The sequence below is a fragment of the Xyrauchen texanus genome, chromosome 8 (assembly GCF_025860055.1).
Source record: "Xyrauchen texanus isolate HMW12.3.18 chromosome 8, RBS_HiC_50CHRs, whole genome shotgun sequence".
Taxonomy (NCBI): Eukaryota; Metazoa; Chordata; class Actinopteri; order Cypriniformes; family Catostomidae; genus Xyrauchen; species Xyrauchen texanus.
The window spans coordinates 14,168,361-14,186,451 of record NC_068283.1 but is presented as its reverse complement, the minus strand read 5'-3'; the positions used below and the strand labels follow the sequence as shown (position 1 = coordinate 14,186,451).

General features: G+C 41.1%; 1 protein-coding gene across 3 annotated transcripts in view; it reads left to right on the top strand.

Moving 5' to 3' along the window:
* The first annotated feature begins 227 nt into the window (after positions 1 to 227).
* LOC127648031 (cAMP-specific 3',5'-cyclic phosphodiesterase 4C-like) overlaps positions 228 to 18,091 on the top strand; it is a 92,189-nt gene continuing 74,325 nt past the window's right edge. The window contains exons 1-2 of one of the 3 annotated variants that reach the window (XM_052132601.1): positions 231 to 489; positions 13,325 to 13,332. In XM_052132601.1, coding sequence (XP_051988561.1) covers positions 231 to 489; positions 13,325 to 13,332 — 267 coding nt within the window. Of the gene's footprint in view, positions 524 to 4,058; positions 4,077 to 13,324; positions 13,333 to 18,091 lie in introns of all 3 variants that reach the window. The other 2 variants (XM_052132600.1, XM_052132599.1) reach the window with 2 other exon arrangements.

The window sequence follows — 18,091 nt, the reverse complement described above, 5'->3', positions numbered from 1 at the left end:
CGCCATCACCTGTTATCTGAACACTGTGATTAGTTCTCACAAAAGCACAGAATCTTTATTGCCTTTGGACCTGGTTTCAATACACCCCAGTGTTAGATATGGAGATGAGTCAGTTACGGACAGCAGACGGTTTTATTTTTTAATGAGGAAGAATACATAGCCACATCGTTTTTTATAATCACCTTAATACGTTGCTTTGAATAGGCTAGATCTATTAATTTTGCACTATGATGGAACCGCCACCTTGTTCGAAAAAGAGCCTGTCTCTTTCGTTGCCGGTTCCCCGGGAGGGACAGGCGACCCTAAAGCCTCCGCAGCATCTTTGGAGACAGCCACGGACCCCCATCAAAATCAAACACCGCGGTTACTCTGACACCGACCGGCATCACCACCGGCAGATAGAGCGCTCAAATGCCATGGACACGAGTGACCGGCCGGGGCTCAAGAAGTCCCGCATGTCCTGGCCATCGTCCTTCCACGGCACCACCAGCGCATCCATAAGCAACTGTGCTGGAAATAAGCGGTAAGAATGAAGAGTGACTAATTAAGTTTTGCGCAAATTGCGCCCAAACCCGTTCCGGTGTATTTTAATAATGATGCTCGAAGGGTTAACTGTGCTTTTGTTTGGAGAGGCGGGACGCGTGGGCACCCTCGATGATGCGTAATTCGAACGGGTCCAGCTTCACTCGGAGAGCGTGAGTTTGAAATGCCTTGAACTTGACCCCTCAAAGTAACCTTTTAACCCGACATGACCAGCTGACAAATCACAAATAATTACTAATAATCTTAATGAGCAAGCCAGGCGTTTGCTCAAACGCAAGTGTAGCAGATGCGTAAATTATAAGATTGTTTGGCGTGCCCAAGCCCGCTGGGTGCGGACCCCACAAATCGAGGATGATTTGGTAAAGAGTAGCGGTGCAGAAAATGAGGACTCTGAGTAGCTACTGGGAATATTGCCGTAATTTAAGATCATGGCATATGCTTTTTCTCTCTTGGCACGTGCAGATACCATATGCGCATGCCAAAAATCTGCATGATGAGGTCGACCACTTCAAGACCAAGTCAATCACATGATTGGGACACTCAGCAGGTTTCATACAATGTAGAATTTCAAAGAGGGGCAATGTCCTGGGTATAGTATAAGCTTAATCGACAATATTTGTGGCATAATGCTGATTACCACACACACACACACACACACACACACACTCTCTCTAAATAAAGACTCATCTTCGGTTTAAAAAAAAAAAGAAAAGAAAAAGAAAATGAAAGGAGAAGCAAAGCACTTACAGTAAAGCACTTACATTGGAAGTGAATGGGGCCAGTCCATAAATGCCAATATACACACAGTTTCAAAAGTATATCACAATATGTAAACACTACATGTGTTAACATGGTTTAAGTGTGATAAAATTGCTTACTGAACGTTTGTGTGTAAAATTATGGCCAATATTACTAGTTTGTTGTCATGACGACATAATGCCTTAAAACCTGTTATCTGGTAAAATGCTGTATCGCAGGTAAGTCCCTGATTTTTTTCACACAACAGTCATTTTAACACATATAATGTTTATTTCTTTTGGCTATATTTTTGAAACAATGTGTATTTTTGTGTTTATTGACTGGCCCCATTCAACCCCATTGTAAGTGCCCCATTGTAACCACAATATTTGCTTTTATTAAAATACACAAGTGACATATAGTGAATGTATAATTTTATGATGCAAAATCTGATGCACTGAATTTAATGGTCCTAAAAATGTTGATATATGGTTAACAAAGCCAAAAGCATGCACAGAAAGACCAGAAACATAAACTGTGTTCCTTGGATTTGAATTACAATAGCATAGCACTGACTGTGTGGCATTGTTATGAATAATCTACTTGAATTTGCTTAGAATTACCTTATACAGGAACAGATTTGTCAGCCTGACATTAATGTCGTTTTTGTGGGTTTGTACAATTTGGTGTAACGTACAATACACTGCTATACCCTCAAGGATGACAGTGGGTGTTGATTGCTGTGCTTGTATATAGATGTGCATTCAGACTCTGATGTCAATGCTGGTTGAAGCTAAATGTATCATTCTGTTCAGCAGCACCTCAGCAAAGTGGGTGATTATTACAGTAATAAGCCTGTTCTATGAGGGCCAGCAGCCCTGAAGGAACGCCGAGAGCTGAGGCCCCATTTCCTTCCTGTCAAGTATTGCTTAGGCCACAGACGGCCTGCGCGGCAGGTGCCTGGAAGACAGGCCAGCTCAGCCTGACTGTAATGTAACGCCTGATTTGTATTCCAGTCCCCAGGACACGCTCTCAGCGAGTCCAAGAATTAGTGCTGCAGCACCGAGTCGGACTGTCCTGCCTCAACTTGCGAGAGATTGAGAGAAAGAGACAAAGGAAGATAAAGCTGCCTATGAGTGCATGTAACTTGTGTAAGTGATGTCACAAGGAGCAGAATAACATGTCAATGACTTTTTCTCTCCTCACACATAATTTTGTGACATCCATATGTTTTGTGTGCATACATCTGCCAGCAATGTGTAGACCCCATAGGTCTTACCATGTGTGTGTGTGTGCGTAGTTTACAAAGAATAAGTCCATGAGCTTTTTTTAAATCAACATCAAGAATTTCTGTTAAAATAGGCTAAGACTGTAAAAAGTAAATCTTAAATCCTAAATTTCCCAAAACGTTTTTCACAGCTTTAACACTTTTTTGCCTTTGCTAGTTTATTAACAATCTGATCTCGTAGAATCATGTTGCTGTACCTACAATCCATTATTGCACAATGATTTTTACGTGGCTCATTGTACATATTGAGGCAGTTTTTTTAGTGAAATGAACACTAGAGGCACTACAACAACAATGACTTTTATTCATTTTCACAGAAATCATGAGTAAAACAGCAGATTATCAGTTCATTAACACTTACTTTCCCCCCTGTTCCTCACACAATGCTATCTTATGACATCTAAACACCTTTACCATAGTGTATGACTTCTAAAGTGATACATTTTAATTAAATAACCAACTACATTTACAAGATTATTTGCATGCAATCAAATTGTGCAGTTGTTCAACTACAGCGTTGCGCTTGTGATGCATACGACCAGGGTAAAAGCATGTGAGTCGACCACCACATAGAACCACCACAAAATTATGTTGTTACTTTATCAATTGCGTTTTTCATCTTAAATTTGCTTTTGAGACAGTATTGGTTAGGTTTAGATTTAAGGTTGATGGTAGGGAGGTACAACTTGTTAATTTAAAACTTGATGGAGCATTTACTAAAACCTCATCTGTTTGGGAGAACATTTAACTTGCGTTTACTGCCATACAGTGGACATTTCACCTTTGGAACTGCTAAGACGTGTAATGAACCACTTGAGTTTCCACCATAGACATTCATACATAGATACCTTTGTAGCAGCTGTTCATATGAATTGTGATACGTTGGCAAGTCAGCCATATTGGAAAGGCCAAGAGCCATCTGTCAACACATGAAAGTAAATTGACAGATACAGTCTGCATCCGTCTAGAGTCCTTTCCAGCAAAGATTCAGATTATCAGATTTTTTACATTGGGCAATATTTAAAATCTAAAAATGCCTGACTTCACTTCTTTTTTTGTCGTAGTATACTCCAAGTAAAGTCCTCTATGTGTGAATATATCATGGCAAACATACTGAAAATTAGCACCCAGTCAGTCAATTCATTACATAATGAACTGTTTCCACACAAAAGCAGTTTATGCGTTCCGAGGCTTCTTCTCCATTCACTTGAATTCAAACAGCTCTCCTTGTTGACCGTTCCAAGATGGCATCATGGTTGACGTATCCAAACCAGCCGAATGAGGTATCTATGTATATCTATGGTAGCCAGGAATATTAAAAAGTATAAATATTACATGTGGTCTCTCAACTAATAAGAAGTCATAAAAGCTGCATTCATAACAACTATAAATGGAAAAGAAAAATGCTGTTTAACCTTTTACATGAGTTGTCTAAATTCCTCTGCAGTGCCCCCTGGAGTGAGTTATTTTTGTACATGACACTGCACAGCAGGTAGAGGGGGGCAGAGTGTAGACAAGTATTTATTTGTATTATAGTATTTTACATTTTTATTTCTTGTCATAAAAAAATACTATATAATATATTAAATGTGTGAACAAATGGGGTATGTCTGCTGTAAAGTTTTTGTTTTATTATTTTGTTTTTAAAGCTGTAAAAAAACAAACAAACAAATAATATCAGCAGTCTGGTTTGCCAATGCTCTGTTTGACATCTCAGACATGTGTATGTGTGTGTCTTTGACAAGCGCTAATGTAAACAGACTTGACTGTATGCTTGGATAATTGTGCTCGATCAGCATCTGTGAGTATACACGTTTTAAACTGTTATTGTTGTGCTTTTGTGATAGTTTGGCTATTATATGCCTGAAAAGTCTGGTTGAGTTGCTGTTTGTGAGAATAAAACCGCATCTGCACCTAATCAGCAGACGTGGCTGCATGCATGGGAAGATCATGTTTAGATATGATGGCTGTGGATGTATGTATATAAAATAAACTTATTTTGTGGTTTAAAAGACTGTATGAGTAACCGCTTGAGCGAATAGAAATAACAGATGCTTGACATGTGCAGCCTGTGTCAGCGCAAAAGCCGATTTTAATCTTGCAGCTTGTAACGTAACTGGCTGTTGCAGAAACACATATGTGTGACGCTACTCTGCAGGGCCCAGTTATTAACCATCACATATGTGTGACAGGACGTATGAAAGGGTTAATATATTTTTTAGATGTGACAATAGCATGTCACACTGCAGGACATGTCAACTTTCCAAAGGTATTTCATGTCAACTACCCATGTGTGCATGAATATGTTTTGTCTATATGTCATACACATGGGATGGTGTGTATGTACGTTTGTGAGCGAGCACATGTATGTGGGTGTGTTGCGCATGAGTTGCCGCAGGCTTTAGTGAAAGTTGGATGATAATGAGCCATTTGCATGTACTGTATGCTCACATCTCGGTGGAGGTTGGGGGGTTATCCTGGCTCTGCCCTGGCAGTCCTTTAATGGGCACTCTAAGCTGGGTGTCTTGCCCCCTCTGTGCATTTATTGAGCTTAAGTAATACACGGTATTAGTCCAGAGGACACCCCTGTGTCATCTGTTCCTCTGAGCCAGAGGCTAGACTCAGATCAAACTCACACAGCTGCATTCCCAATGCCACATCAATGCCTCATGTTTTGCTGTGTGAGGCTCTCAAGGCAAACTAAGTTCATGTCCCTTCATGCCAGGCTTACATCAGCTGTTCTGATGGATACATTTGAAGAAAGGGATTTTTTTAGTGGGGATTGTTTGAGGATAGGGTCAGAACAATTGCTAGGTAGAGGTTTGACAGAGCATTGAAAGCTGTATGAGTTTCTAGCAGAAGACGGTAAGTAAATTGGAAAGTAGACCCATAGGGACATATCTGCACTCAGTTCAATCATCAGAGCTGATGTGACCGAGCACACCAACCAGAGAAGTAATCAGCAGTTCTCTCCTACAATTTTTTGATTTTCAGAGTCCACATTTGACAATGCTTCTATTTTGCTTTCTTTTTTCTAAATGTATAATAGTTTTTTAATTGCAAATTAAATGATCAGCATAACATTTTAAGGGAAAAGTTGAATTGGAAAAATTAAAATGAATCTCAGAATTTCTTAGTATTTGGCATGTCTCCCTTTTGCTTTAATGCCAGCATGCACTCCAGCTGTGCAACTTGAATTTGTGCAAAAGCTGATGATCCATGTGATTCATCATGATTTGAGAATGTAAAAAAAAAGAGCATCTTTTGTGCTTCAATGGAACTAAGGAAATCTGACCTGTCAAGGTCAATGTCACATATGTACTTATTTGAATAGTGACTCTGAAATAGTGTAAAATCCTAAATATGTGTTATTCAATTGATGTCTTATAGTTCCCCTTCTATCACTCACTCGACGTTGTGTCGATTGCAGTGACACGAGGGGCTTCTTTTGGAAGCCTCGTATACCTCTGAATATGAAAAATGCCAATGCCAATTTGGCGAACAGAATTTGCATGTCCTGCCCCTGGACATACAGGTATAAAATGCGGGGATCGTGCATCTGTTCAATCAGATTCTTTCTTCGAGCCAAGCCGTTGTGTGATCAGCGAGCTGAGACACTCACTACTGTTCTACTCACCCCTAAGAACATTGCTGTTGGATCCTACGGCACATTACCAGTGGATTTCTCCCTTCTCTGCACGCCAGTGCTGTCCACACCCCTGGGTGCTTCGACAGCATTTCCTAAAAGAGTATATTTCCTCTAAAATTGTTTACACATTGGTGTTGAACGTCTTTTTAAAGATGCGTCTTTTTCCAACGTTGTGGTCACGGCTTACCTTCCTTAAAGGAAACACCACTTCATACGCCAAGACCCCCAGGAGGAGGCAGACCCACCCTTATCGTTGCCGTGTCTGGTGCATGCTTTGCGCACCTATTTTGGACTGCACAAGGAGCTCTAGATGATTCCGAGCAGCTCTTTGTTTGCTGCGGCGGACAGCGGAAAGGGACGCTGTCCTCAACAGAGGTTTGTCCATGAGGTCATCAACGCCCTTGCACTGGACTTATAGACCCAGGCCGTGCCCACCCCCTTGCGGGTTCATGCACACTCTATGAGGAGCATGGCATTCTCGTGGGCACCGGCGCCTCTTTAGCAGACATGGGCAGAGAAGCAGGCTGGGCAACAACCAATACCATGGTGAGATCAATAGCCTCCGAAGGTTGAGTCTGCCCTGGCCTGTGTTTCTTCAGGTCCGAGCACATAGAACTCGGTAACACGGGACAGCTGACCGGATGTACCACTTGGGCATAGCACCTTTCCCCTCTTCTGAGGCGAACCCACACGCTTTTACCCTCAGGTGAGTCCACAAAAGCTTGCGCTCCATGGATTTTTTTCCTCCATAGCCCTCTGGCTCATGAATTCGGTGGATGAATTTCTAACCAGACCTATTACGGGTACTAATTACTCTGTACAAAATTTTGGAAGAAACCGTACAGCACCTTAAAACATCAACCTGCGCCCTTGATGCACTTCCCACATCTTTTTTCAAAAGTGTGTTCAACTGTTTAGAAGCAGATCTCCTAGAAGTGATAAACTCCTCACTTCTCTCTGGGAGTTTTCCAAGCTCCCTGAAAACTGCAGTTGTCAAGCCCCTCTTGAAAAAGGGGCTTGGATAAGACAATATTAAGCAACTATAGACCGATCTCAAATCTTCCTTTCATAGGCAAGATCATTGAAAAAGTTGTCTTCAATCAGCTGAACAAATTCTTGAAATCAAATGGATACTTTGACAATTTTCAATCTGGTTTCCGATCGCATCACAGCACAGAGACAGCACTCATAAAGATAATAAACGATATTCGCTTAAATACGGTTACAGGCAAATTATCAGTACTGGTACTACTCGACCTCAGTGCTGCATTTGACACTGTTGATCACAACATACTTCTTGACAGGCTGGAAAACTGGGTGGGGCTTTCTGGGATGGTCCTAAAATGGTTCAGGTCATACTTAGAAGGGAGAGGTTATTATGTGAGTATAGGAGACCATAAGTCTGAGTGGACGCCCATGACATGCGGAGTCCCTCAAGGCTCAATTCTTGCGCCACTCCTGTTCAACCTGTATATGCTCCCAATGAGCCAAATAATGAGAAAGAACCAAATTGCTTACCACAGCTATGCAGACGACACACAGATCTACTTAGCCCTATCACCTAACGATTACAGCCCCATTGACTCCCTGTGCCAATGGATTGATGAATTAAACCGTTGGATGTGCCAAAACTTTCTTCAGTTAAACAAAGACAAAACTGAAGTCATTGTGTTTGGAAACAAAAATGAAGTTCTCAAGGTGAATGCATACCTTGACGCTAGGGGTCAAACAACTAAAAATCAAGTCAGGAATCTTGGTGTGTCTCTAGAGTCAGACCTCAGTTTCAGTAGTCATGTCAAAGCAATAACTAAATCAGCATACTATCATCTGAAAAATATTGCAAGAGTTAGATGCTCTGTTTCCAGTCAAGACCTAGAGAAACTTGTGCATGCTTTCATCACCAACAGGGAGGATTATTGTAATGGACTCCTCACTGGCCTTCCCAAAAATACCACAAGACAGTTGCAGCTCATACAGAACGCTGCTGCCAGGATTCTGAGCAGAACCAGAAAATATGAACATATCACACCAGTCCTCAGGTCTTTACAATGGCTCCCAGTTACATTTAAGATTGATTTTAAAGTATTATTACTGGTATATAAATCACTCAATGGGCTAGGACCTCAATATATTGCAGATATGCTCACTGAATATAAACCCAACAGATCACTCAGATCATTAGGATCACATCAGCTAGAAATACCAAGGGTTCACTCTACGCAAGGAGAGTCTGCTTTTAGCTATTATGCCAGCCGCAGCTGGAACCAGCTTCCAGAAGAGATCAGATGTGCTCCTACAGTAGTCACATTCAAATCCAGACTTAAAACACATCTGTTTAGCTGTGCATTTACTGAATGAGCACTGTGCCACTGTGTGTCCGACTGTTTGTACTGTATTTTATTTTATTTTATATTCTAAACTGTTTCAATTATTCTTATTTTTTTATTCTTATTTTAATCTCTTCTATGTAAAGCACTTTGAATTACCATTGTGTATGAAATGTGCTATATAAATAAACTTGCCTTGCCTTGTACTGGAATAGGTGCTCCACAGGGTTTGGCCATCATGGATTAATCCCCCTGTGCGTATTTTCCACAGTACGCCGGGGAACCCGCGTCTCCCTTGGCCAGCCCCTCTGCCCCCCCGTCGCCATGTTTTGTAGCAACTCCTTCCTCGCTTGGTAGGATCTTCCACCTCGCCACTTCCACATGTGGCCTGAAAATCCATGTGACTTATTTGCCATATTTTTACCTTCCCCCAGCCTATGCAGGATGTGGTCTCCACAGAGTCTTTTCTCTCTGAAAGAATAGGACTGTAAAAGAATGCCTTCCCTGATGCGTGTTATAGCTAGATGGCCCAAGCCTCATCTAACACTCTGTGAGGAGAAACATAGAGAGGAAATGGTGCTGGATGGCCTGCTCCCATGCTTGCCACGTTGCTTGTTCCCACCCCCTAAGGGAATCTTTGGTCAGATTCCGGGAACCTAATAAAAACAATATGATGTCTTAGTGGTGCGTCGGGGAGGGTTACATGCAGTCTGATGCTCATGCTCCTTTGGCATGTTACAGCTTGCCACATCAGCATCAGCAGATCAAGTAACACGGTTCAGTGTAGGTGGCGCTATTGAATAGGGACCCCTTGTGTCACTACAATCAACACAATGTCAAGTGAGTGACAGAAGAGGAACATCTAGGTTACTAGTGTAACCCCCGTACCCTGATGGAGGGATAGAGTCCCCCTTGCCACAACAGCCTTATTCTCGGCTCCTCAGTGCAGAACCAGACTGAACAGATGCACGATCCCCGCCTTTAATACCCGTATGTCCGGGGGCGGGACATGCAAATTCTGTTCGCCAATTTGGCATTGGCCATTTTCATATTCAGAGGTATCCGAGGCTGCTGAAAGAAGCCCCTTGTGTCACTACAATCGACACAACGTCTTGTTCCCTCCATCAGGGAATGGGGGTTACACTAGTAACCTAGACGTTTCTTTGTTTTAAAATCCTAGAATGTTCTGTTCATTTCCAGATTTACTGTAATAACTTATTATATCATACTTTTTATAAACCAGTTGCTGAAGGAAACGTGATGACATATTTATTTGAAACACCACGATTCCAAATTGAGTTTCGAACACATTTGGTGCTGAAGATTGATCGTTCAGCTTTACACTTATTTACATTGCTGTCAGTGACAGTATTTTTGATTTATTATTATTCAATGTAATTACGTCATTCTGTTTAAACTCTCTCCCAGTCATGGTTTGCTTTACTGTTTTTGAGCCTTTTAACCATAACTCCCACTGGCATACTAAACTCAGTCTGTCACTTACGTTCCCAAATTCACCAGTTTTGCATTCAGTCATTAAAACTTGATGGGGTGCTGTGCAATTCAGTTTCTCAAATGAGAGTGGATGTCTGGCAGCTTTTATTTCTTTCACTTGGAATGCATTTGTAAATCAATTTACCTTCCACAGCCTTAACTTCATGTTAGTGTGTGCATACCGTATGTGTGCTGGGAAGTAGCTTTTGAACATGTCACAAATACCGAGAAGAGAATGACTGACACAGAACTGCAAAACAGCTCATCCTGCAATTCTGTTGCTATGGTTACATTTCGTGATTGTGTAAAATAAATACATTTTGTCCAAAAAGGAAGTTTCATTCCCTGATGCACCGTAGGCTTTTTTGTTTTTAATAAGCTGAGGCAAATACATTTTATTGCTGCTAAATGTATCGTGGATTTACACTTTCAATAAGATGGCATCTCTGGTATCGCAAAGGTGATATGTCACAGATTTCCCGTAAGTCACTTTGCTCATAGTTGTTCTTTATTAGTGTTTTATCATTTTTGGTCACTGGCTTGCTTTCAAATCCTCCCTCTTACCTATCCCTACCTCCTACTCATTCCCCTTATACTCATATTTGAATCTATAGACAAACTATGCTGTGCTCATTTGACAGTCTTTTGGAAAGCTGCCAAGTTCATTAAGTGCTTAATTAGATACACCTGTGATTAATTAGCTCAACAATTGCATTGGTGATTCACATATAATGCATTCAGTAAATATACTTATATACACAGTGCAAACCCATCCACTCTGTGTTCTGTAGTTTTTACCTTCTGATGCATTTTGATCAGCATCTTGACTAGCCAACAATTGCCAGTATTATTGTTTATCTCAAAGCATCAGCTTTTCTGAACATTGCTGAAAAGCCTGTCTTTCCTCACAGCTATTACTTACCTAGGCTGCAAATTTATTTGCCTTTGCTCCTCTCTTGATTATCTAAATTTCCATACTTCAAAGAACTCAACGTGCACTGCATCATGTGTTTCTTTCAAATGTCATCTTTGTTTCCCCGATGATCCCTCTGTGATTTATTGAAGCCCACAGACACTTGAGTCTCTGTGCTATTGTCTGGTGTCTCTGGCCCCTCCCTCCTCTTTTGACAGATGAGTGTCTCTCCCTCATATCTCTGGCTCTAAGGATATGTGCGCTGTGTTTCCGCCTTTCAGCGTCCTCCCTCTGCATTACGTAGTTTGTATGATTCTTTGTGCATGGTAATTATTGACTTCGATCTCGCCGTCCTCTGCTCTCTGCTTTTTTGCTCCTCCTTATCATCTTATTTGTCTGATTTTTGCTCTATACCCCTTACTTTCTCTTTTCTCCATTTGTCTTTTGTGCTCCCCATTGTGCCTTGCTCTCTTCTCTGGGCCCATATACCACTCGCATTGTGTCTCACGCACTTGCTCATGCTCACCACTGAGTTAATCATACTGCTGGCCTATCTTAAAATCTATCATTGCTTCCCACTCTGATCCACAGAGATCATCAGTGCACAGGCAAACCTATCTCATTCCACCCTTCTTCCATTTCCCCAATGGCTGAATGAACTGTCCACCATTAGACTTTGTGCTATCACTTATTACTTCTCCCAGTCCCTGCGGGTACGGCCCTGTAAATGATACTGCTGCCTTTCACAAAGCCCTTCCGTTCTTGGCACCATCCATCAGCTCACACCAGCCATTTAGCTCACACCAAGACACGTTCGCCTGCTCTCAAGATACCTGTGGTTTCCCGTAGAGAAAGGACTTACCCATCCCCGCTCTGTGTAATTACTGTGGCTATCTGAAATCTACAGAATCATTAACAAGTTAATGCCACTGAAAATGTTTAAAGGGATTATTCCATGCTTTCTCCAGCCATGAAGAAATGTGGCAAAACTGAAGGGAAAAGCTCTTAATGTTTAAAGCAATATTCCGGATGAAATACAATTTAAGTTTTATCGACAGCATTGCTATCGATTACCACAGAAAATTGTTTCAACTTGTCCCTCAGTTTTGGAAAGAATGCATTTACAGCAATGCCATGGAAGTCTGGAAATGTGAAGAAATGTGAAACTTGTGTTTTTGTTAAAGCATTTAATTCAGAACATTTTTATTATTATTTGTGCTGTAAAAGTTATCAAAATCATCCTTTTGAAGGGGTACTACTTTTCTATGTGCTACTGGCATAATTCATGTGGGTAGAGTTTGCTCTTTGTAAACAGTGTTTTATGTATAGCTCTTCTTGCTATCCTCGTTCATATCATCCAAAAGGTGCCAGGTTTTACTAGATTTAAATGGCCATGACATGAGTTTAAAGAATGCATATTCTTTGCAAATAACAGAAAATGTTGTTTAGTGATTCTATCACTATAAGGTTGTCTAGAGGTTGACTGTTTTGATGTTTTTGCTGATTAATCTGTGCTGACAGTTGATTTGGATTTATGGGTCATTTGCAAAAATGTAAGTTTTTTTTCTGTGAGTGGCATTGGAGGGATTTGCTGTATCTATATCTGATGTTATTGACCATATTTAACCATATTTATTCATATTTTGTTCCTAATTTTAATTGTTAGATCAAGTGTTCAAAATTGAAGAGAACGCATGCAAAGAGAAACGTGAGCATATGAAACATAGAGTCTCCAACTTCATATCTTGTGAATTTCAATAAAAAGCCATCTGATGAAATACTTCATCTTGTAAATGTATTGAGTATATACTGTACAGTATTATATAGAGCTGATTAAACGGTTATCGGCTAGCTTCCAACACCTTAGCTATCATTATCGGCAAAATCCAATAGTGTCGACCTCTTATAGTGTCATGTTAACTGTCATGTGTCAAGTTTTATGGCTCGTGATAATTGTGTATTTTTAAAGTTTATTCCAGTGCTGTACAATTGCCCCTTAGATTTCCATTGTAAGTGCATTACTGTAAATGTTTTTTTTTTCAGAGACAATTCTTTAAATTATTTTCTCTGGTACTCAGCAGCTTGCCACAGATGCTGTTGATAGTGCTTTCAACCTGGAATATTCCTTTAAGCCTTTTGTTTCCCATGTGAAAGACACATTGTAAATGTTAGACAAGAAGCTAAGAGCACAGTACTGCAGCAGTCAATTGCTTTAATGAGCCAGCATTAAGCATCCAGCTTCGCGGATAACGTTACCCCTCAGGTTTGGGCACGTGATGCCACAGTTAGTGACATCTGTTTCTCTTCTTGCACCAACAGGCTGTACCACGCTCACCCTCTTTTGACCTGCCCCCATACCTCCCCTCTAAAAGCTGGAGGAGTGAGAAACCAGCAGCTTTTCCACAATACACAGCAGCCACTGTAACAGATATGATTAGAGGATTGAATAGAAGCATTATTTAGGTCTGAGGCAAATGTCCCAGATGATTCAGATAGCTGCTGAACACCTGCCTATATGGCTATAAATATACTGAACATTTGTAACTGCATCAAGTATAATTCTATATACTGTACAACTTGCATGAGTAAATACATACGAGGCGGTGTGACCAAAACCTCACTGTATGAATAATTTTATATCATGTAATTGTATCGTGATTAGTTATTTTTGCTGGAAATTCAACCCAAAAAAACACTTTTTATATGGCAGAACCATGTTGAACTGCATAATGTTTGGTAGTCCAGTGAATGAAATACTTCACAAATGAAAGGTGCTTCATCTCGTTTGATTATTTCCTTTTTTATTTGGATGCAAACCAAAAGATAAGATTATTTATATCATAACAAATGAATGATAAGTCTGGCACCAGTGCAAAAATAGCTGGTTTGCATTATGTAACAGCCCAGCTGAACAACACAAGGAATATGTGTGATATTATACAGTTTTATTTGGTTAAATAATTGGTTTAAATGCACCAAAAGTGATTAAGAAATTGTAGGATAAATCGTGCATTCTTTGTGGTCTTACAGCAATTGCCACTGAAATGTCAAATGTGAAGCATCACAGCCAATGACTAAATCACTCCCATTTGTATAAGATCTTTTTAATTGCATTACATTACAGATATACTGCAGTAGTAATGGTATAGCAGAATCTCTACTGGTAGACACATTACTACCATTGCACGGTAAACTGCTCAACCCTAAAACACACAATGTAATAACCAGTGTAATTTGAGAGGCTCTCTCTATATTACAAGGCTTTCTGAATGTATATTTATTGATAGTTAATCTATAGAAGCATTCAAAATGCCCATGCTGCATTTGCTTGTCTGAAAAGGGTCAGTCATCACAGTCCACTTTGCGTCTGCTATTTAGTGTTGGCATGGCAGTAGCCTGTCGGATCTGCTTGGAGGTGTGAGAAGTCCTGAATACTGCCTGTAATCAGACAGACAACCTGAATCAACCTGCTCTACAGCAGTAGCCTTCATTCCCATTCTCACATTTTGATGATAAGCTGTGTAGTGACATCCGTCAAGGGATCTTGGACCCTCTCTCTGAGTATGTAAGCGTGTCTGGATGTGTGCGCATGTGTGTAACTGCTGGACTCTCGTCTCGATGGACTTCAGCTCTGAAAGAGACAGACATACTCGTGTCGCCAAGATGTCAACTCCACAGCTCTTCACACAAAAACACACAATACACGCACATCCTCATTTCACATGCAGACATCAGAAAGACACAAAGAGTTGTCAGAGCAAAAGAGATGTGAGTTAATGTAGGTTGGGCAGCAGAGCGCACACAGGGGAGAGTCTAGTTCAGATCGAGGACACCAAACAAATCAGAGGAGAAATCAGTGCATTCCCACACCTGGGGATTTAGATTGGCTGAAGCATGGGGACATGAAAAGCGTCCCTGACTTTCTATGTATACAATCGCTCTGTTAGATTTGAGGATGGGCTTCCTGTTGTCCTACCTGATATACAATCACCAAGGACGTGTATCCCCTAGATGGCTTCTACCCACTGGATAATGATGAGGAAGTGGCAATCCTGCTCTCTGGGGAAGGAAAGATGGCTGCAGTATCAGCAGAATATGCCTCTGACTGTCACACCACAGCATGTTGCAAGACAATATTGTGTTCATTTCCACTAACCTATAACGAATTAGCTTGCAAAAGCATGTGTACAGTTAATAATGCACAAAATGTGTCATTTAGACAGCATTATAGCTTGATCGAACAAATCAGCTCACAAATACGTGTAATTAATGCCTTCCCGGTTTATTTATTATGGAGCATTTTCATATTAGTTTGCGTTGTATGTCATGATTTGGAGGTCTCAAACAGCTCAGATTAGAAAATGAATATCCTCTGTACTTTTGAGAGGAATAAAGAGCGGGAGGATGTGCTGGCCTGCTCGGCTGGAGTCCACTGCAGTCTGGTGGTGTGTGAACTGGACTGGAAACTGCTGTTTCTGAGTCACTCGTATTACATAACCGGCAGACAACTAACATTTTGTTCAGAAAAATATAGATTCAGGGTGGTACCAGGGATTCTAAGAATGGTACTTGCTGTGATTTCTCTTAGCATTAGTCAAAACACTTCATTAATATTGCTGCACTGTAGCATCTGTGCTCAATTTTAAATATATCCAAAGTGTTTCCACAATAACCGTAGCAGATAAATCATGACAAACATAGAACAGGCACTGAAGACCCCTGCATTATTGATGTTGGAGCACAGTTGCTATCGACATATGTCTGACCGATCTGACCATTACATCACAGAGCTAGGTTACAGTAATGGACACTGCTGTTGTTCTTTGGGAGAGGCCAAAACGTTTACATGTCTCTTGACCTCTATGAAATTGATTCGTAGACACAGCTTGCTTCATCTGGAAGTCTTGAACGTAACAGGAAAATGGTCATGGGTTAGAGCTCTCAGTGTCCATGGCATTTAAAGGCCGGAGCTTCCCCATTGCCTGGGGCTGAATTTATTATCCTCAGACCCAAGACCTCTAACTGAAAGGTTCTGGACAGACTCCTGGGTTAGAAGAAGCAGCCAGGAAATGATTTCCCCAGCAGTGCTACGCTCTGCTGCACTGTGACTGGCAGCAGGGGTCTGGACATCTGCAAAAGAGCAGGAATAGAAATATCCTGTGATGCAGGGAGTGGGCCTAGAGCCAGTGATAACTCCAATGAGGGTAATTCATTAGCATCAACACTGAGCACAGCCAGACCTTGTTTCTTCCTCTTAAATTCAGATTATCGCAGTTGGCTCTTTCCCTTGTCCTACTTTTTTGCTTCTCCTGTCCCTTAAGCACTTGTTTATGTGACTGGCTGTGTATGTGTATGTGCTGTTCTTGTAGTAAGGCCTTGTATGGTCCGCTAAGGCTTCTGGACACATGTCTCAGCAGTGTATTTGTATATCCCATATTATGCTTTCCGAGCAGCACACAACATGGAACGTCACACGAGTGGTAAACAACTTGAATTAGTAGAATTCTGCGGAATGTGATGTTGACACACACAGCGTTCTGCTCACCCTGCCCCCTCTCCTACTGCACTTGAGATGTTTATCAATTGTGACAGATTAAGGCACTTGTCGTCATCTATGTTTAAATCCTGATGTCATGATGGGAGTAGGCAAAGGGGTCCAGGCATTTTGTGGAGAAAGAGAGAGAGACAGGTAGACAGAGGACAAGAGACAGACAGGGAGACCACAATGACGGAGAAAAAGAATGGATGAGGGTAAGCGAGATAGACACATGGGAAAAGAGAGATTGGAAGGGTAGAGCATATGAGAGGATGCAGTGGTGCCAGTGTTGGCCGCTGTCATAATAGATTCACAACAGACGTCCATTTGGCCAAATCAAATTCGTGGCTGGCCACAGCTGTGATTGGCCCATGTTGGATCACTCATGAGGCCACAAAATCATGACCTCGTGGATTCAGCCCTCCTCTTTGTGAATGCTATAAATAGGATAGGAGGCCTCAGGCTCCAACTATAATGAGATTAAATCCAACCAGCCTCCAAGCATCCATTGTGAAATGAGCATCACTACTGTATTTTGCTTTGGGAAAAAACAATGTCATATGTGTATGGGTAAGCATACAAGACATATGAACTCAACACGCCTGCATGCTCACTGTATTGTTTTTATACCTCCGGACCTATTTACGGCTGGTATTAACATCCATTTATGGTGATCCATTTGAAATGGGACCATGCTAAATACAGGTGTAAACAGGGTTTAAAAAGTATTGAGATTTGTCCACATAAACTACATTTGGACGGTGAGGAAAACAGCTAATCTACCATTAGGACCTAGCATGTCAAATCTTGTTCCGTAAAGATTATCTCAAGATCTACGCATCGTATTATTGTTTTTATCGGGAGCATCTGCTTTAAGTAATCGTTTTTCACATTTTGTTTATGTTTCATGAAAAAAAAAAGCAAAAATGATCTCCATTTGTTTATAACATATGTAAGTCTGTGTCCTTGCACATACAGACCCTGTTTCCACCTGGTATTAAGATGTGTTTTTGGTGATCAGATCACATGTGGTCAGCGCTAAATACAAGTCTAAATGGGGTCTAAAATGTTTTTGTGATCTAAATCATCACATATGAGGAGTAAACGCTAATCCGTCCTGTATGCATCCCAGCAGCAGCGAAGCACCACCCCTCACCTGTCAATCAACCGCTGCTCTAAAACAACAGTTTAAACATTGCCGGTTACACGCGATTTCAAAATAAAAATTTAAAAAGCGTTTTTTTTTTTCATGCGTTTTTGACAATATAAAGTTCTTTTTATCTTGACATTGTGTTTAAACAGAGCCGGTCCTGCGCGATATGCTGAAGAAAAAGCGAGACACGGTGCACATGTCAAAGACATTCGTCCAGCATGTGTTTAAACAATTGGAAAACAGATTTGCACAAAAACACATTCGGTGTGAAAAGCCCCTAACTCATCCGTTAGCGCGTGTCTGTGAGTGAGAGCTCGTGCGCGAAACAAGACCAGTAAGCCTGTTTATTTTTTCATTAATTACAAACCTGAAACCGGGTTGCAGACCCCTAAATCTGATAAGATATAGGGAGCTCTGGGAGCATAAATAACGACACCAAAGCGTTCAATT